Raw genomic sequence first — 16,375 nt, 5'->3', positions numbered from 1 at the left:
TCACTTCCATTTCCAAGTCCACTTCAAATACAAATGCCCCGGCTATGCAGGAAAGTGGCCGCACAAGAAAGACAGCAGAATGCTTCAGGGCACTGGTGACCTTCAGGGAAGGAGAAATTATGTTGAGGATACTGGGAGCCAAGTTTCTCACTGTCCTGGAAGGAGTTAGAAATATGGGAAGGCAGTAGAACGAACCTTACGGCACTTTTTTTTTTTTTTTTTTTTTTTTTTTTGAGACAGGGTTTCCTCTTTCACCCAGGCTGGAGTGCAGTGGTGCGACCTCGGCTCACTGCAGCCTCAACCTCCTGAGCTCACTTGATCCTCACCTCAGCAGCCCAAGTAGCGGGGACTACAGGCATGCACCACCATGACCAGTTAATTTTTGTATTTTTTTGTAGAGACAAGGTTTCACCACGTTGTCCAGGCTGGCCTCAAACTCCTGGACTCCAGTGATCCACCCACCTTGGCCTCTTGAAGTGCTGGGATTACAGACATCAGTCACCATGCCCAGCCTGAACCTTACCGTTGGATCAGAATTAACGGTAGCAGTGAACTCCGTTTTCAGTATCTATGTATGTATCAAATGTAAATGTAAGTATGTATCTACCGTGTGTCCACTTAGATGGTTTGGGAGATGTGAGATTCTAATAGCAGTGAGCATGCCTAGAACAAGGGTTTGCTTTCTAAATACAATCTACATTAAGGGGAGCTAGAGCTCCTTGATAAATGGCTGATTCCAGTACTAGGGGCACAGGAAGTGGAAGAGCCTGTAAAACATTACTGTGCCAGAAAGTAGTAAGTATTCAGAGGGTAATGGCATGTCAGAACACAGAAGCCAGCTTTAAGAAGACACACAATTAGCCAGGCACGGTGGCTCATGCCTGTAATCCCAGCACTTTGGGAGGCCAAGGCAGGCAGATCACTTGAACTCAGGAGTTTGAGACCAGCCTGGCCAACATGGTGAAACCCTGTCTCTACTAAAACACACACACCACACACACACACACACACACACACACACACACACACACACTCTCACAGAACCTGGGACAATTCCAACATCAAAGTAATGACAGTAAGGGATTATACACCATTGAATAAAATAGGAATCCACGTCCATACAGATAGAAATAATGAGGAAAACAGTAAGAATACATGACAAATGCAGAAGGAATTTGAAAATCACCACTTGGAAACCATTACAGTAATAATTCAGGCAAGAATAAATACTAAAATGAATGGGCCAAATTTTGATGAGAAACATGGTATTTACAAAGGCTCAAAATACCTCCCTATAAAATATCCAATACAAATGGACAACGAGCAACCTTCTTCAGGGTTCAAGTGAACATCACCAATGATGGGACACACTGACACCCTGTGTCACCTTATGGGGTGTGGCGAGGGGCACAACAGCATTTCTGTTTCCTCTGAACACATGTATCAAGTGTAGTAATGAGGAAACACCAAACATACGTTGAGAGACATTTTATAAGACAATTGTCCCACAGTCTTCAAAAAATGTTAAGGTCACAGAGATCACAGAGGGACTGAGAGTGTGAACTGGAGATTCATTAAATGCAGTTAAAACGCAGTGTATTAACATGGATTGGGCCTTCGCTTGGAGGACAATGTTGGCATAGTGTACAATTTTAAAAGGTTCTCTAAGGTGGTGGTGGGGTATGTGGGAGCTCTCTGTGCTGTTCCTGCAACTCTTCTGCAAGTTGAAAAACTGCCAATGCTCTTTGCAAAAATGAAAACATGGTATAAACATGATAATACCATCCTGAGTCACAACAGTTAAAGATATGGCTGAAAATATTTTAGTTAAGTAGTAACAAATTGGTTTTAAAGAAGTTTAACTGCAATTACCTTAGAACTGAAGACAATATAAAAATTATAGTCAAAATGCTGTTAGGCAGAAGCAGGCCTAATTGACAATTTCTGTACAAAAAACAACAAATGCTATTCTAAGACATAGTCCCACCAACAATTCATTCTCAACAAATTTTTAACCAATATATTGGGCTCGAATCTGCTATTGTGTGCAACAAAACCCATATGGCTTCTATGATTGTGCAGCGAAACAAAAGCAGTTTTCAAACAATTTTGGACTTACAGAGGTGGAAGCGGTCAACATCCAAATCCAGTACCCAGAGCAAACATCCCATGAGCCTCAAGGTGGCAACCCAATTGGCAGTTCCCGTCCTGGTCAGCACACTGAAGTGTGGAGGGCCATTTATAGCTAAGAAGCCTGTGATGGTTTTGCATCAACCTGACTGGGTGAAGGGACACCCAGATAGCTGGCAAAATGGTATTTCTGGTGTGTCTGTGAGGGTGTTTCCAGAAGAGTTTAGCATTTCAACCAGTAGACCAGAGTACATGATGCCCACCCTCACGAGTGCAGGTAGGTGTCATCCATTCTGTTGAAGGTCCAAACAAAAAGGCAGAGGAAGGGCAAATTTGCTCGAGTTGAAACATCCACCTTCTCCTGTCCTAGGTATGGGCCTTACACCAGTGCACCCAACCCCACCCTGGCTTTCTCAGGCCTCTGATCTTGGACTGAATTACACCAGTGCCCTTCTGGCTTCTCCAGCTTGCAGACAGCATACTGTGGGACTGCTAGGTCTCTATCATCAGATGAGTCAATTTCCATAATAAATCTCCTTTTCTGTTTTTCTCGAGAACCCTGACTTATGCAATGCTGATTTAGAGAGCTAACAGAAGTATAGACAGAGCTTCCTGATCTTTCATGGCAAACACGATACTTGTAAAACAAAACAGATGAGGTTGCTTGGGGTTAGAGCCCAGGTTCTCCAGCTGCCTTGAAGACGACCACATGGGCTGAGGAAAATCACTATCTCAAAACATCTATACCTACTGCAAGCTGAGTTAGGAAGCTCTGGAATAGGAAGAGGAGTGCATAAATCAAAGGCAAGAAGAATGGAAAATTAAGTTTGACTAAGACATGAGGCAGAAGTACAGGATGACTTTTCTAGTTTGTGCTCATGAAGACAAGTTAGATCTGTAAAGGATCCATTACTATTAAAATGACCTCTGTCACAGTACATCAAGCTCAACGGCAGAGACCATTTTGGTATCCACAGCACCATACCACACATGAAGCAAACCTGTCACTGGTTTCTTTGGTCCTCCCAGCCTCCTCTCCACAGTGAAAAGCCTACATGATGGACCACTGCTTTCCAAATCTATCTTCTTCACCACAGTAAAGGCTCTTTACAACCAGCTTGTTACTGTTCTTGCAGTTCCCCAAATGTTACTGACGGTGCTGCATTTTTTTTTCCCACCAAGTCCAAGCCTCACTCAGTTTCATCACTCCCCTTTCTATCCTCCCATACACAAAGTATGCAGTTCTGGAAGCTCTCACCCCTCAACCCCCACCCCACCAAAACAAGTCCAATGCTATTTCTCCCACCAGGGTTCCAACCACTCTCTTCTTCCAGCTGCAGTGAAGATGCTTCCTCCAGTTGCCCCAACTCCAACCCCAGGGCCTAAGGATTTCCAGATGCATTCATCTGGCTTTGCTTTTGTGATTGACTGGTCATAATACTATGCCAGGCGCTTTTGACAGTGTGGCAATGAACTTCATTACCTTATTGTAAAGATAAGAAACAGTATAGCAATAGCAAAGAATAACTTAAGACACCACTAGGTCAGTACATCAGGCTCACGATACTCCTTTTGAGTGGATAATAGGAGTGATACTACTCCTCTGGAAAGCACCTAGGACGGTCACATGGAAGCCGAACTATAGCTAAGACCTGAATTCGAGTCCAGAATGTTAGGAGAGAAATAAAAAGCATCATATAACTTAGGGTGGACTAGTCAGTTTTGAACAGGAGCGCCAAACTTTTGCTGTAAAGGGCCAGTGATTAGGCTTTGCAGGGCACCTTGTCTGTTGCAGCTATCCAAAAGCCTATCTTTGGAGCACAAACGTAGCTATAGACAGTATATAAATAAATGAGCGTGCCTGTGTTTCAATAAAACTTTATGGACACTGAAATGTAAATTGAAACCTTCAGGTGATAAACAATATATAATTGAAATCATTTAAAAATGTAAAGACCACTTTTAGTTTACAGACACACAACAGGTATAAGCCAGATTTAGCTCATGAAGCTGTAGTTTGCCAGGTCTTGGCTTAGGGGTGAAAAATGGGGAAAATAGACAGAGGCCAACTGAACTTCATGGCTGGAGAATCCACCAGCAGTGACTGGGTCAGAACACCCCATTCCCTGCAAATGCTTACTTTCGGTAGAACATTCTGTAGCAGCCTTTTGCTGGCTGCTTCAGACAAGTAGTATGGAACAATGGAAATTTTATGCATTCCCTAAAAGCCCTCACTAAACTTAACTGACATCCCATCAAGTATCCCATCTCTTTGTTGGCTGAGAAAAGAACCAGGAGACCCAATAAAGTCAATCTAGTGCCTGGGCCTCCTATATGCTACACTCACCAATTACTGAAGAAAAAAGAAGTATCAGTGACAGAAGCATTGTCAACTTTCAATCTGATTCTTTGTGACAGAATCATTTAAAAAATGAGAAATGCAATGTTGGATGTATTGAAAATATTTTATAATCAAGTCTCTAGAATCCTAGCCATCCAGTACAGGAAAAAATTCTATTGGAACACTTCAGTATTTTTAAACAATGAAAAAAATATTTGACTAGAGGATGGCATAAGAAATTTACAAACACAAACTTAGGTTTCCTCATATTTGCCACAGAGCAACTAAACAATAAAAGTATTTCAAGAAATGACAGTATACCTCAAATGCAAAATTCCAAATAGCCACTTACATTAAGAGATTTACCAAAACAGTTTGTAAATTAAACAATAACAGCAAAAGGCACAACAAGCCTGTTCTTTTATGGTGTCTCAGCTGATTCTTTAAGAAGCAGATAAACAAGGTACTGTAAGGAACAATCAAAACTTGGCCTGAGCTGTCTTCCGATAATTAATCCTAGTTGTGCAGATTTGTTGTCCAAGGACAAAAGCTCCATGACACCTTCTGCTGTCACCTTCCAAGGAAAAGGCTGGTTTTTTTCCTTTTCAGTTTTCACTATGCTCTGAGTAGACAGAGTATGTCATAAAATAGAGTATTCCATTATCCGACCAGAAATGCCACCTCTTTTCTCAACTCATTGCTCTGCCTTGAAAGATGAACATATTTACAATTTCTCATTTTATTCTCCTAGGAAATTATGCATGATCCATTATAAAACACACAAGTAATATAAAGTCCAAAAGCCTGTCATATTTACTGGCAGTAGTGTGATCTCGGCTCACAGCAACCTTCACTTCCTGGGTTCAAGCAATTTTCATGTCTCAGCCTCCCAACTAGCTGGGACCACAGGCAGGTGCCACCATGCCCAGCTAATTTTTGTATTTTTAGTATTAGCAGTTCACCATGATGGTCAGGCTGGTCTGGAACTCCTGGCCTCAAGTGATCTGCCCGTCTTGATCTCCCGAAGTGCTAGGATTACAGGCATGAGCCACCGTGCCCAGCCAGTTTCATTTATTTTCATAATAGGTTATAAGTGCATGATGTAAAAGCTTAAAAATTATCACCAACCTGTGCTAAAGATATTGAGGAATTATAGAGAGAAATTTGTACAAATTCATCTTCTTACTCAGTATCAGATGGTTAAAAAAAAGAAAAACAAAAACAACCCAAATTATTTCTTTAAATACTCTTATTTATACTCAGGAAAACAGATTTGAAAAACTGAACAAGTAGACATCTACCCCGTTTATGATCAAATAACAATGCCAATGAAGGAGACTGCAAAGAAAAAACTGAGATGAAAAAATCCAAATAGAAGCCAACACTGCTATTAAGATTTTTCTTTTAATATGCCATGAGATACCTTGATTGTATATTTTTCAAAGTACTTTCCAGCCACATCTCCCAACCCTTCCAAAAGATTTTGCCAGTCTTTCCAATGCAATAAAAAATGCTGGATTATAGTTTTGTCTACCATCTCTTTTTGAAAGCAATATACTAATGATTTTAATGGTAATACACTCTTACCTAATAAACACATTTACAAATATCAGAAACCCAGTTTTGAAACATTTGCATTAATTTTGAACTGAATCAGCATTTTGTGGGTTTTTAAAAAAAGGCAGCAGTTTGATTCACGACTTGCTGATAAATACATTTCTGCTGAGGGAAGGGGAAAAGACAGGGAGAGTGAATGCTGCATTTCTCCATTGGCCCCAAAAGTGCTAATTTCACAAAGGGATACATCAAAAGCAAACATGCAATGGTTGTTTTAAAACTTTTACTGCAATGTAACAATGAAGTAAACAGTAATTAGACACCTACCAATTTTTCCCCAAAACAAAAAAAACCAAAACAAAACAAAAAAATGTAAACAGGAAAATAACTCTGCCTATACTTGTACAGCTTCTCAAATCATGTTAGAAGGGTCTCACATTCAATGATCAAGAAATTTTAAAATAGCAGTAATTATTTTCATTTTAAGAAAAGGTTCCCTTTCTCCCCTCCCACCCCAAGTATTCAACATGAAAGAATGGGCTTCCTTACACATTAATTTTATACTTATTTTTGAAGCAGCAACAATTAACCATCAATAATTTGGCATTTCTGTTTACAGTCGCTACAAAAATTTTTTAAATTTCACAAAGCCATTATCCAGTGTTGCCATGAAACAGAGACTGTAAATTCTAGGTAGCTAAGATTCTTTCTGAAACCAATGTTAAGTCAAAGAAATATAAAGCAGGGCATTACACTAAGTTTCTGGATCTACACTAAAAAGAATGAAACCTAGGAAAAGTTACCTACTGTTTTACAGAAGAAATAAAGACCTGCAAAAGCTGCTTTTTGGTTGTATATTTTACACACTGTGTGGAGTTGCGGCATCTGCTAACTGAAGCAGACATGCACTGTATTTATCCCTGCCCTATATCCTAGATCCCTCCCTCCCCACCCCCAACAATCTACTACCTTATACCAAGTATTGTGGATATGAGCCCAAGTCATCCCAGACAATCCAGTGAACAAGTTAGTGTAATGCACTGGTGTGAAGTGTGAGATATAAAAAAGTCCCTTTCAATCTTCATCAAAGTTCTGCTGTAGAAGAAAATTGGCAGCCAAATTTTCATTCTTCTCACAAGCAAAATATGCTTGGATCACAAGTCCTTCGGGAAATCCTAATGCCTTTAACTGGAAGAAAAAGGGAAAAAATATGTAAGTCCAACACACCAATTATGGCACGTTTAATTTTATCTGGATCATTACTCAAAAACATACTGAAACCAAAAAAAGCTCTTGAGAATTTTACATGAATTCATCTCTATCTGAATATGGATTTTCTGCCCAACCCAAGGGGTTAGATGGAATCTAGACCCTCTCCTTTACCAATCACGTTAAAAAAAAAAAAAAAAAAAAAAAAAAATCTTTGTTTCTAGTTAAAGCTTAACAGATACTGTGCTAATACTCTTTGGCGTAAAAAATTAGTTGCTAAGTGCTATGGTTTAAAAATAAATGACCCTACAGAAACATGTAAATCAAACAGCTTCTAGTATATTAAGAGTGAAGGTAAGGATGACAGTACCTGGAGTATAGTTTAACCACCTCACCTAATTATTTGTACAGTAAAAGCAAATGTTTTATTTATTAATGCCAATTCATGTCTTTCATTTGGATCAAACATCAATCTCCTTGCTTTATTCAACATTCCATACTAGAAAAACGGGTAACCAATTATTAGTAATACATGATACATTTTGAAGACAGCGTTCTATTTTTATCTGCTTAACAGTTACAGCATTTTAAATGGTGATACCAGCTACTTAATTTCATTTTCCTAGTCTATTAAAAATCACTTGTGACAATACTTACTGCCTTTAAAAGCCTTTAAAAACTCAGCCAAATGTCATCCTCCTCAATTGTCTTCATCACCTTGTGTTAGATCAGGGTTCCCAAGCCCCCAGGCCGCAGACCGGCACTGGCCATTGGCCTGTTAGGAACTGGGCCGCACAGGAGGTGAGCAGTGGGCAAGCAAGTGAAGCTTCATCTTATTTACAGCCGCTCCCCATTACTCCCATTAACTCCTGAGCTCCATCTCCTGTCAGATCAGCAGCGGCATTAGATTCTCATAGGAGCATGAACTCCTACCGCAAACTGCGCATGTGAGGGATCTAGGTTGTGTGCTCTGCATGATAACCTAAGGAATGCCTGATGATGGGAGGTAGAACAGTTTCAATTCCAAAACCACCACCCACTCCACCTCTACTGGTAGAAAAAATGTTCTTCCACAAAACTGGTTCCTGGTGCCAAAAAGGGTGAGGACTACTGTGTTAGATTATATTCAGAAATGACCCTTAAAATCTGAGCAAAAATCCCAATTCATTATGAATACTGATCTATCAAAGGAGAAGAAACTAAAAAATGATTTATCCAGATTAAAGCTAGGATAGGTGAAGTGAAAGACGGGGTACCATCCAACTACCTGCTTCTACAAAACACAGTTTAGATTCAAAGATACAAGTAGGTTGAAAGTAAATTGACAGAAAAAGATATATACCATGCAAATGGTAACCAAAAAAGAGCTGGAATGGCTACACAGAAGAAACAGATTTAAGTTAAAAATTGTTAATATAGATCAAAAGACATTTTATAATAAAGGATCAGGAAGACACTACAATTATCAACACATATAACAGAGCCTCAACAATTATCAACATATATAACAGAGCCGCAGAACACATAAAAACTGAAATTAAAGGAAGAAATTGGCAATTAGCAATAGTTGGAGATCTCTATATTCCCACCTTCAATAACAGATAAAACAGCTAAGGAAGAAGACTTGACTATAAACCAGTTAGATCTGTATTTATAGACCACTTAATAAGAACTACATTATATTCTTCTTCAGTATACACAGAACATTCTTCAGAAATACCATTAAGAACCTCAGTTGAAAGTATGTTCTCTGATCATAATGGAATGAACTTAGAAAGCAAAAGAAGAAAATGTGGGAAATTCATAAACTTGTGGAACTTAACACAATCCTTAGAAACCAACGGGAAAATTAAAAAATATTTTGAGATAAAGCAAAAACACATCATACTAAAACTTATGGGATGCTGCTATAGCATAAACACAGAAAGAACATTACAGCTGTAAACATCTGTGCTAACAAAGATAAATAATAATCTAATCTTAAACTAAAACTAAACAAAGACAAACCAAACTAAAAAAAAAGAAGAGAAAAAATTAAAATTGGAGAGACCTAAAAAACAAAAACAAAAGTCATTATTTTCATTATTAAAAAAAAAAAAAATCACAAGATTGAAAAACGTTTAGTTAAACTGGGGAAAAAAACTCTTAGGACTCAAATTACTAAAATCGGGAATAAATACAGGGACATTACTACTTTCTCAAAAGAATAAAATGATTATAAGGAAATACATACAACTGTATGCCAACAAATTAGATAACTCAGACAAAATAGACAAATTCCAAGACAAAACTCATCAAAACTGACTCTAAAAGACGTAGAAAAATGTAACAGACCAGTAACAAGTGACTGAATCAATAATCACAAAACTTCCCAAAAAGCAAAGCCCATGCTCAGACTTCTGATGAATTCTATCAACTGTTCAAATAATTAACACCAATTCTTAATAAATACTTCCAGATAACAGAAGAGAATAATTCCCAACTCACTCTAGAAGGCCAGTATTAACCAGATACCAAAATCAGACAAAGACATCACAAAAAAACTACAGACCAATATTACTTATAAACAGATGTAAAAATCCTCAACAAAGTATTAGCAGGCTAAATCCAGCAACATATAAAAAGGATTACACATTGTGACCAGTAAAATTTATCCTAGAAATGCAAGGTTGGTTCAATATACAAAAACCAATCAATGTAATAAAGCGTATCAAAGGACAAAAACCACATGATCATCTCAGTAAAAACATTTGACAAAATCCAACACCTGTTTCACTGAACAAACTAGGAACAGAAGGGACTTTCTTCAACCTGATAAAGGGCATCCACAAAAAAACCATAGATAACATCATACTTAGTGGTGAAAGACTGAATGCTTTCCCTTAAGATCAAGAACCAGACAAGGATGTTGGCTCTTGCTAGTCTAATAATAAACTGGAGTCTCTAGATAGGGTAATTAGACAAGAAAAAGAAATAAAAGGTATTCATATTGGAAAAGAAGTAAAACTGTCTCTATTTGCAGATGACATGATCTTGTATATGGAAAATCCTAATGAACACAGACACAAACTGCTTAATGAATAAGTAAGAGTTCAAGAAGATTTTAGGACAAAAGATCAATACACAAAATTAAATTGTATTTTTATATAACTAGCAATGAATAATTTGAAAATGAAATTAAGAGAAAAATTCCATTTAACAGCATCAAAAAGAATAAAAATAGGAACACATTTAACAGTACTGCACAACTTTTACACTGAAAACTATAGAACACTATGGAAAGAAATTATAGCAAGACCTTATTATTAATATGGAAATACTCCCCAAATTCATCTACAGAATAAAACAATCCGTATCAACATCCCAAGCAGCTTTTTTTTTTCTTTCGCAGGAATCAGACAAGCTGATGTTAAAATTCATGCAAGGAACACAAAGGATCCAGAACAGCCAAAACATACCTTGGGAAACAATGAAATTGGAGTAACTAACACTTCCCAATTTCAAAACTTACTAGAAAGCCACACAGTGACTTTCTAAGTTAAAATGTACTTTATCTGATTTCCATGTCAAAACACTTTGTAATATAAGGAAGGGCAAGTACTACAATTCCTATGATTCCCTGTTACAGTAAAAATGAGGGAAAAAAAGAATGACTAATCATGATATAATAAAAACTAGGTTACTGGAATCAGAATAGCAGAGTTCTGATGTTTAATATAAATAAAAATGTAAGTAAAAATGAAAAATCTAGAGGTGGGTGTATACTTATAAGACTTTTTCTTCTTGGATTTTAACAAATCAATGAAATTATACCTTTACTGCTCATCCTCTGGCTTCACAAAAGACAAGATGAGGGAACAGGGATAAGAAGAGACAACATTTACTACAATCCATAAGGCAATGCTCTATTTGGCTCTGTCCAACAGAACTATCTCCAGTGAATGGAAAAGTTCTGTTTTGGTTCTATCCAATAGTAGCCACTAACCCCATGTGACTTCTAAGCACTTGAAACAGGGCTAGTGTGACTAAGAAACTATTTTTTTTTTTTAGACAGAGTCTCACTCAGCAGTGGTGCAATCTTGGCTCACTGCAACCCCTGCCTCTCAGGTTCAAGCAATTCTCCTGCCTCAGCCTTCCAGGTAGCTGAGACTACAGGTGCATGCCACCATGCCCAACTAATTTTTGTATTTTTATTAGAGATGGGGTTTTGCCATGTTTGCCAAGCTGGTCTTGAACTCCTGACCTCAGGTGATCTGCCCACACTGGTCTCCAAAAGTGCTGAGATTACAGGCAGGAGCCACCGTGCCCTGCCAAAAACTAATGTTTTAAAGTTGTACTTAAGCTCACCCTTTCTATAGCTTCTTTTTCCTGAGGCGTTACTTGAATGTAGTTCATATGACCACTTCCAGCTTCTGCAATTCCTCCACTGCCACCTCCACCTCCTCCTCCTTGACTGCCAGCTTCTTGAACTGGTTCATTTAACATCTGAATAAAATGCTCCTGGTGTTGGCTAATTTGCTGTGGTGATGTGAAGGAGAGAGAAAAACAATATATTACGTATCTGCAGGAACGGGAATTCTAAATATTACTAAGAGAAAAAGCTATACTTTTACAAACATAGTATTTTAGTGATTCCAAATTATTCAGTCTTTGGAAGGAAGTGATTTCTTGTACATTAGTAAAGAAATTCACTACTTTGGGTAAAGTAAACGGTGAAGAAATTCAAATTCCTAAGTACTCTGAGCCCCCATGCTTAAAAAAAAAACAACAACAAATAAACAAACAAACAAAAAACTACTGCAGGACTACAGAACTTATTCTTTATACTTGCATATATTTCTGCCTTCCACACTAGTGAGCACTAAAATGCTGTACAAAATTCAAATACTTGGTGATCTGAGCATCAAGTAAGTCTCACAGCTATTTTTTCTAAGAATAACTATTCCTGTTGCTTAAAAGTTCCTAAGAAAAATGAACTAAGTAATAAGCTTGTGAAAACTGATTTAAAGTTAGGCAATGTCTTTGTTAAACAGCTTCCCAAATTCTTTAACATGTTAATATGTACTGGGAAACTCCAAGAAGGAAATATAAAATGTTTCCCAAACTTACTATTTGGTCAAATTAAATTAACCCAACCTCCATATCTCAACTGTTTTTTTAGTACACCTGTCTAGATTACAATATTCTACTGAGTGTAGCTTGGGAGAATACATTCACGATTCTCGAATACAGAGTTGGTGGCGGGGGCGGGGGGGGGGGGAGGATGTTCACAAACTTTTAAAAAATGTGACACACTCTAACCCACTTGTGAAACTGACACTGATTAGTCACCTGAAGTAACTGAGGATTCTCTCGACCTATCTGCTGTAGTAATGCTGGGAGCAGGGAAGGATTCTGTTGAATAATTTGTCTCATCTGTTGAAATTGAGGCTGATTCCGTAAAAATTCAAGGGGATGTCCTAAAATACACATAAACATTGTTAAACAAAAGTAGTAAATACAAATAGAGAGTGGTTAAACAATACATTTAGACAGCAAACACTAAGTAAAAAATTATCTGAGTTCTCAGATGTAATAAAACAAAGGAGAAGATGAAATCTTCAAACTGTACCAACTTGCAAGTTTTATACAGCAAAAATTACTCCTATTAGCAAAGAAAGTGAGTGCAGAACACTAACTGTAACAAACTTTCCTAAAATTGGCCTTGGCACTCAATATTATAAAATTATACTAGGAACTTGCCCCCTGCGCATGTTTTATCAAAATGAAAAGTACTAAAAGTTGGTCCCGTTGCTTAAAAGTTCTTAAGAAAAATATATGCCACAACTAACAAAAACAAAAACTCACTTACTTTATAAACAATCAAAACCCCTTAAAGAACACAATCTGAGCTTGAATTCCTAGGAAATGCTAAACCAAAGAAGAGAAAGATATTTAATATTTAAAGTTTGAGGTCAGGTTTGCAAAGCAGGAGAAATTTTAATACAAACTTACTTACATTAAGGAAGACTTTGGTTATTACCATTAAATTTCAAACATAAGCCGTATAGTAATCTAGTACTAAATATGTAGAGCTCTTCAGTCTAAAATCCATTCACAATAGTAAATGTTAATAATGCCAAATAAAAAATAAAATAAAATACAGAACTTGTGGCTTTTTCAAGGTGCCAGTACTTGTCTGGTTATGTTATAGGAAACCAAAAATTATACATAATAAGGAAGTATGTTTTTGAGGTTACTAATGAATAAAAGAATTTTTAGATGTATGCTGTAATTTCCTATTCAGTAAGACAGTCATTTGAATTAAAACGGTCACAACACATGGGTTTTTTGTTCTTCCATATATAATACTAGCCTCATAGAAAAAGGCAATGAGATTTAGAGACTATGTTACCTAGTAAGTGCTGAAAGGACTAGGACCCCAAATCCAAAGCAAAGCTGTGGCTATCTCTTTCTACTACCTTGCTGAATCTCAACAAACAACAGGCCTGTCCTCTGGAGACTACACAAAGCACTTAGTGACTTTTGTCAATCAGAGCTAGGAAATGGATTAAAGAATGGCTTTTTCAAAATCAATAGCTTACTTTATTAATATACACGAATATAAAAGAAAGAACGAAGGAGAACACTACATAACTGGTAAGCCAAATGGAGGCTCCAGGCTTTGCTCTGCAGTCAGACCTGTAGCAATGTGTGGGTATAGTCAGTACCCGAGTAAGGAAGACTTTGGTTATTAACATTTGACTTGAATTTTATTAGCTTTGCTTTCTCCTCTAGACACAAGGTTTTAAACCTCTCAAGGTTCATTTCCTTGGTTGTATAACTGCTAAAATCCTGCTGGCTTTGAAATCACATACACTTTGTAACATTTATGGAGCGAGTAAGAGACAAAGTGAGCAAACCATTCTGAATGCCAGTAGAGAGTAACACCAAATACAAACTGGAAAGTATCTTTTCCTTAGAACAAATAAAACAATATGCCTTTTGACAAAACTGCAGCACTGATGCTTAATATCAGCAAGCATACCTTTTATATTCACTTGGGAGAGTTTCTTTTGGGCCCTTCTCAAACATTAGAGTTACCCAACTGCTCTGGGAATGAACCTCATTTCTGAAGCATTTCAGATTAAATTACCCTACACTAAAAATTCAGGGTCATTCCCTTCCCATCCAAAAGATTCCACTTTACCTCCAGAACTTGTTGTTGTAGTCGTTGCTGTTGTAGTTGCTGCGGCTGCAGCCACTGCTGAAGACTGAGGAGCCCCAGTACTAGCTGCTTGAGGGGGGTCAACCACAGCCTGATTTTCTCTATCTCCAGGGATTCCCTAAAACAAAATTTCCAAGCTTTAAGATATCCCATCATGCAAAATTAAATATTATACAGAGTAAAAGATTTATAGTCTACTTAACATATTGTTTGCTTTTCAAAAGCATCAAACAGATGTCTGCTTCAATTAAAAGTAAAGGATTATTAACCTGCATGGATTCAAATTAGATTAGAAATAACCTGGGTGCATTATAGAAAAATCCACATTGCTATAATAATGCAAAGCAGTACTGACCAACAGAACTTTCCATGATGATGGAAAAATAGTCTCTGTGTTGTCCAAATACCAGGCACATATAATTATTCAAGTCTGAAAACTATCTATACATGTACCTTCTTAAAACATAACATAACCAAAGGTTTTGGTGCTACTTATTACTTCAGTTGATTTTTTAACTTCTTAGAAATCTTCATCAGCTGTTAGTGATAAAAAGGATTGAGTGTACAATCTTAGCTTAAGATAATCCAAACACAGAAGTTTTGATGGGCATCTGACAGTTCTAAAATGACTCCTGGGGAAAAAATATCTAAGGGATAGGCCAGGTACCACAGTGGCCAGGCAGCAGGATCTCTTCTACTGATCCATGGTACTGACAAACTGTCACTCAGAAGGTATATCATAAATTTGAGATACTTTTGAGTAAAGTGTTACTTTGAGAAAGTGTCACTCAGAAAGTATCTCATAAAAAATTAATTTTTCAAAAACCACAAAATCGATCTAAAATAAATTGAAACCATTTAGTTTTCAAAGGTGATGCTTTTTGCAAGTGTGTAGTATTTATCTGCCACAGTTGTTAGAGCTTAAACCTGCATGCACTAAAATCTTTTAGGACACCCTATTTTGATGCACATGATTTGACAGACTTGTCATTTAAAATTTTTCAAAAGTCTTTATCACGTTCTTATAGATTCTGAAAAGAGGAGAACTAAGTATTAAAATTGAGTAAGATGATAAATGCTTCCATTTCATAACAAGCCAGAAGCCAAAAGCAACAACGTATAAAGCATGAAGAATAACAGAGCAGGAATATGGCTGCATGCATTAGATGTCACTCCAGGCATTAAAACAAATGCTTTTGAACGAGTTCACCAATTCAAACCCTTAACTTCAATGGGCAGTTATTTCAGTGCTAACAAACTACAAACAAATTTGTATCCATCACATTCTGTTTAATTTATTAAACTAAAAAGTTAACCTTCATTGCTATAGAACTACCTCTATTCTCACATGTTACAAAGCCTCTTACTTATTAGATAAGGGATCAACATTTCTTCCTTCCATCCATTCAACTTATCTGTTAACTAGTAACAGTTAAAGGCAGCTCCCCACCCCTGTCTATGAAACAAATAGCAAATATATAAAAAGTATTTGTTAATGTTTGATGAACTCATGTCTCATCTGTTTATTTGCATTCGATGCTATACAGCAGTTTTAGCATTTGGCAACTTTCATGACAATGATATCTTTAATTTATACCTCAAAATTCCATACCCATTAGATCAAAATAACTGATACTACTGAATTTATGCAGAATTCTAAATCAGATGTAAATGAAAGCCCCTCCAAAACACTAATACTTTTATACAATCTGTTTAGGCCATGCATTCCTCGCCAAACAAATTTACAACAATTATTAATTCCACACAAACTGGATAAACTGCCACCATTTAAAGACACTACTCAAGACAACAATGAAAAAGTGAATTGAAAAAGATAAAATAATATGCCAAGAAAAGGTTTTGAGAACTTCACAAGCAAATGCATGGGCAATAAATGGTGAAGGCAGAGTACAGTTATGAGGCTTATAATG

At 37.0% G+C, this 16,375-nt stretch overlaps 1 protein-coding gene across 2 annotated transcripts in view; it reads right to left on the bottom strand.

Annotated features, from left to right (window-relative positions):
• Window positions 1-4,581: 4,581 nt before the first annotated feature.
• Window positions 4,582-16,375, bottom strand: part of RAD23B (RAD23 homolog B, nucleotide excision repair protein) — a 51,263-nt gene continuing 39,469 nt past the window's right edge. For both annotated transcript variants that reach the window (XM_010335991.3, XM_074395131.1), the window contains 4 exons: window positions 14,427-14,562; window positions 12,569-12,696; window positions 11,585-11,755; window positions 4,582-7,216 (listed from right to left, as the gene is read on the bottom strand). In XM_010335991.3, the coding sequence (XP_010334293.1) occupies window positions 7,103-7,216; window positions 11,585-11,755; window positions 12,569-12,696; window positions 14,427-14,562 (549 nt within the window). In that variant the 3' untranslated portion in view covers window positions 4,582-7,102. The remainder of the gene's footprint in view (window positions 7,217-11,584; window positions 11,756-12,568; window positions 12,697-14,426; window positions 14,563-16,375) is intronic.

Source organism: Saimiri boliviensis, chromosome 2 (assembly GCF_048565385.1).
Source record: "Saimiri boliviensis isolate mSaiBol1 chromosome 2, mSaiBol1.pri, whole genome shotgun sequence".
Lineage (NCBI taxonomy): Eukaryota > Metazoa > Chordata > Mammalia > Primates > Cebidae > Saimiri > Saimiri boliviensis.
This window is presented reverse-complemented; position numbering and strand designations above follow the sequence as displayed.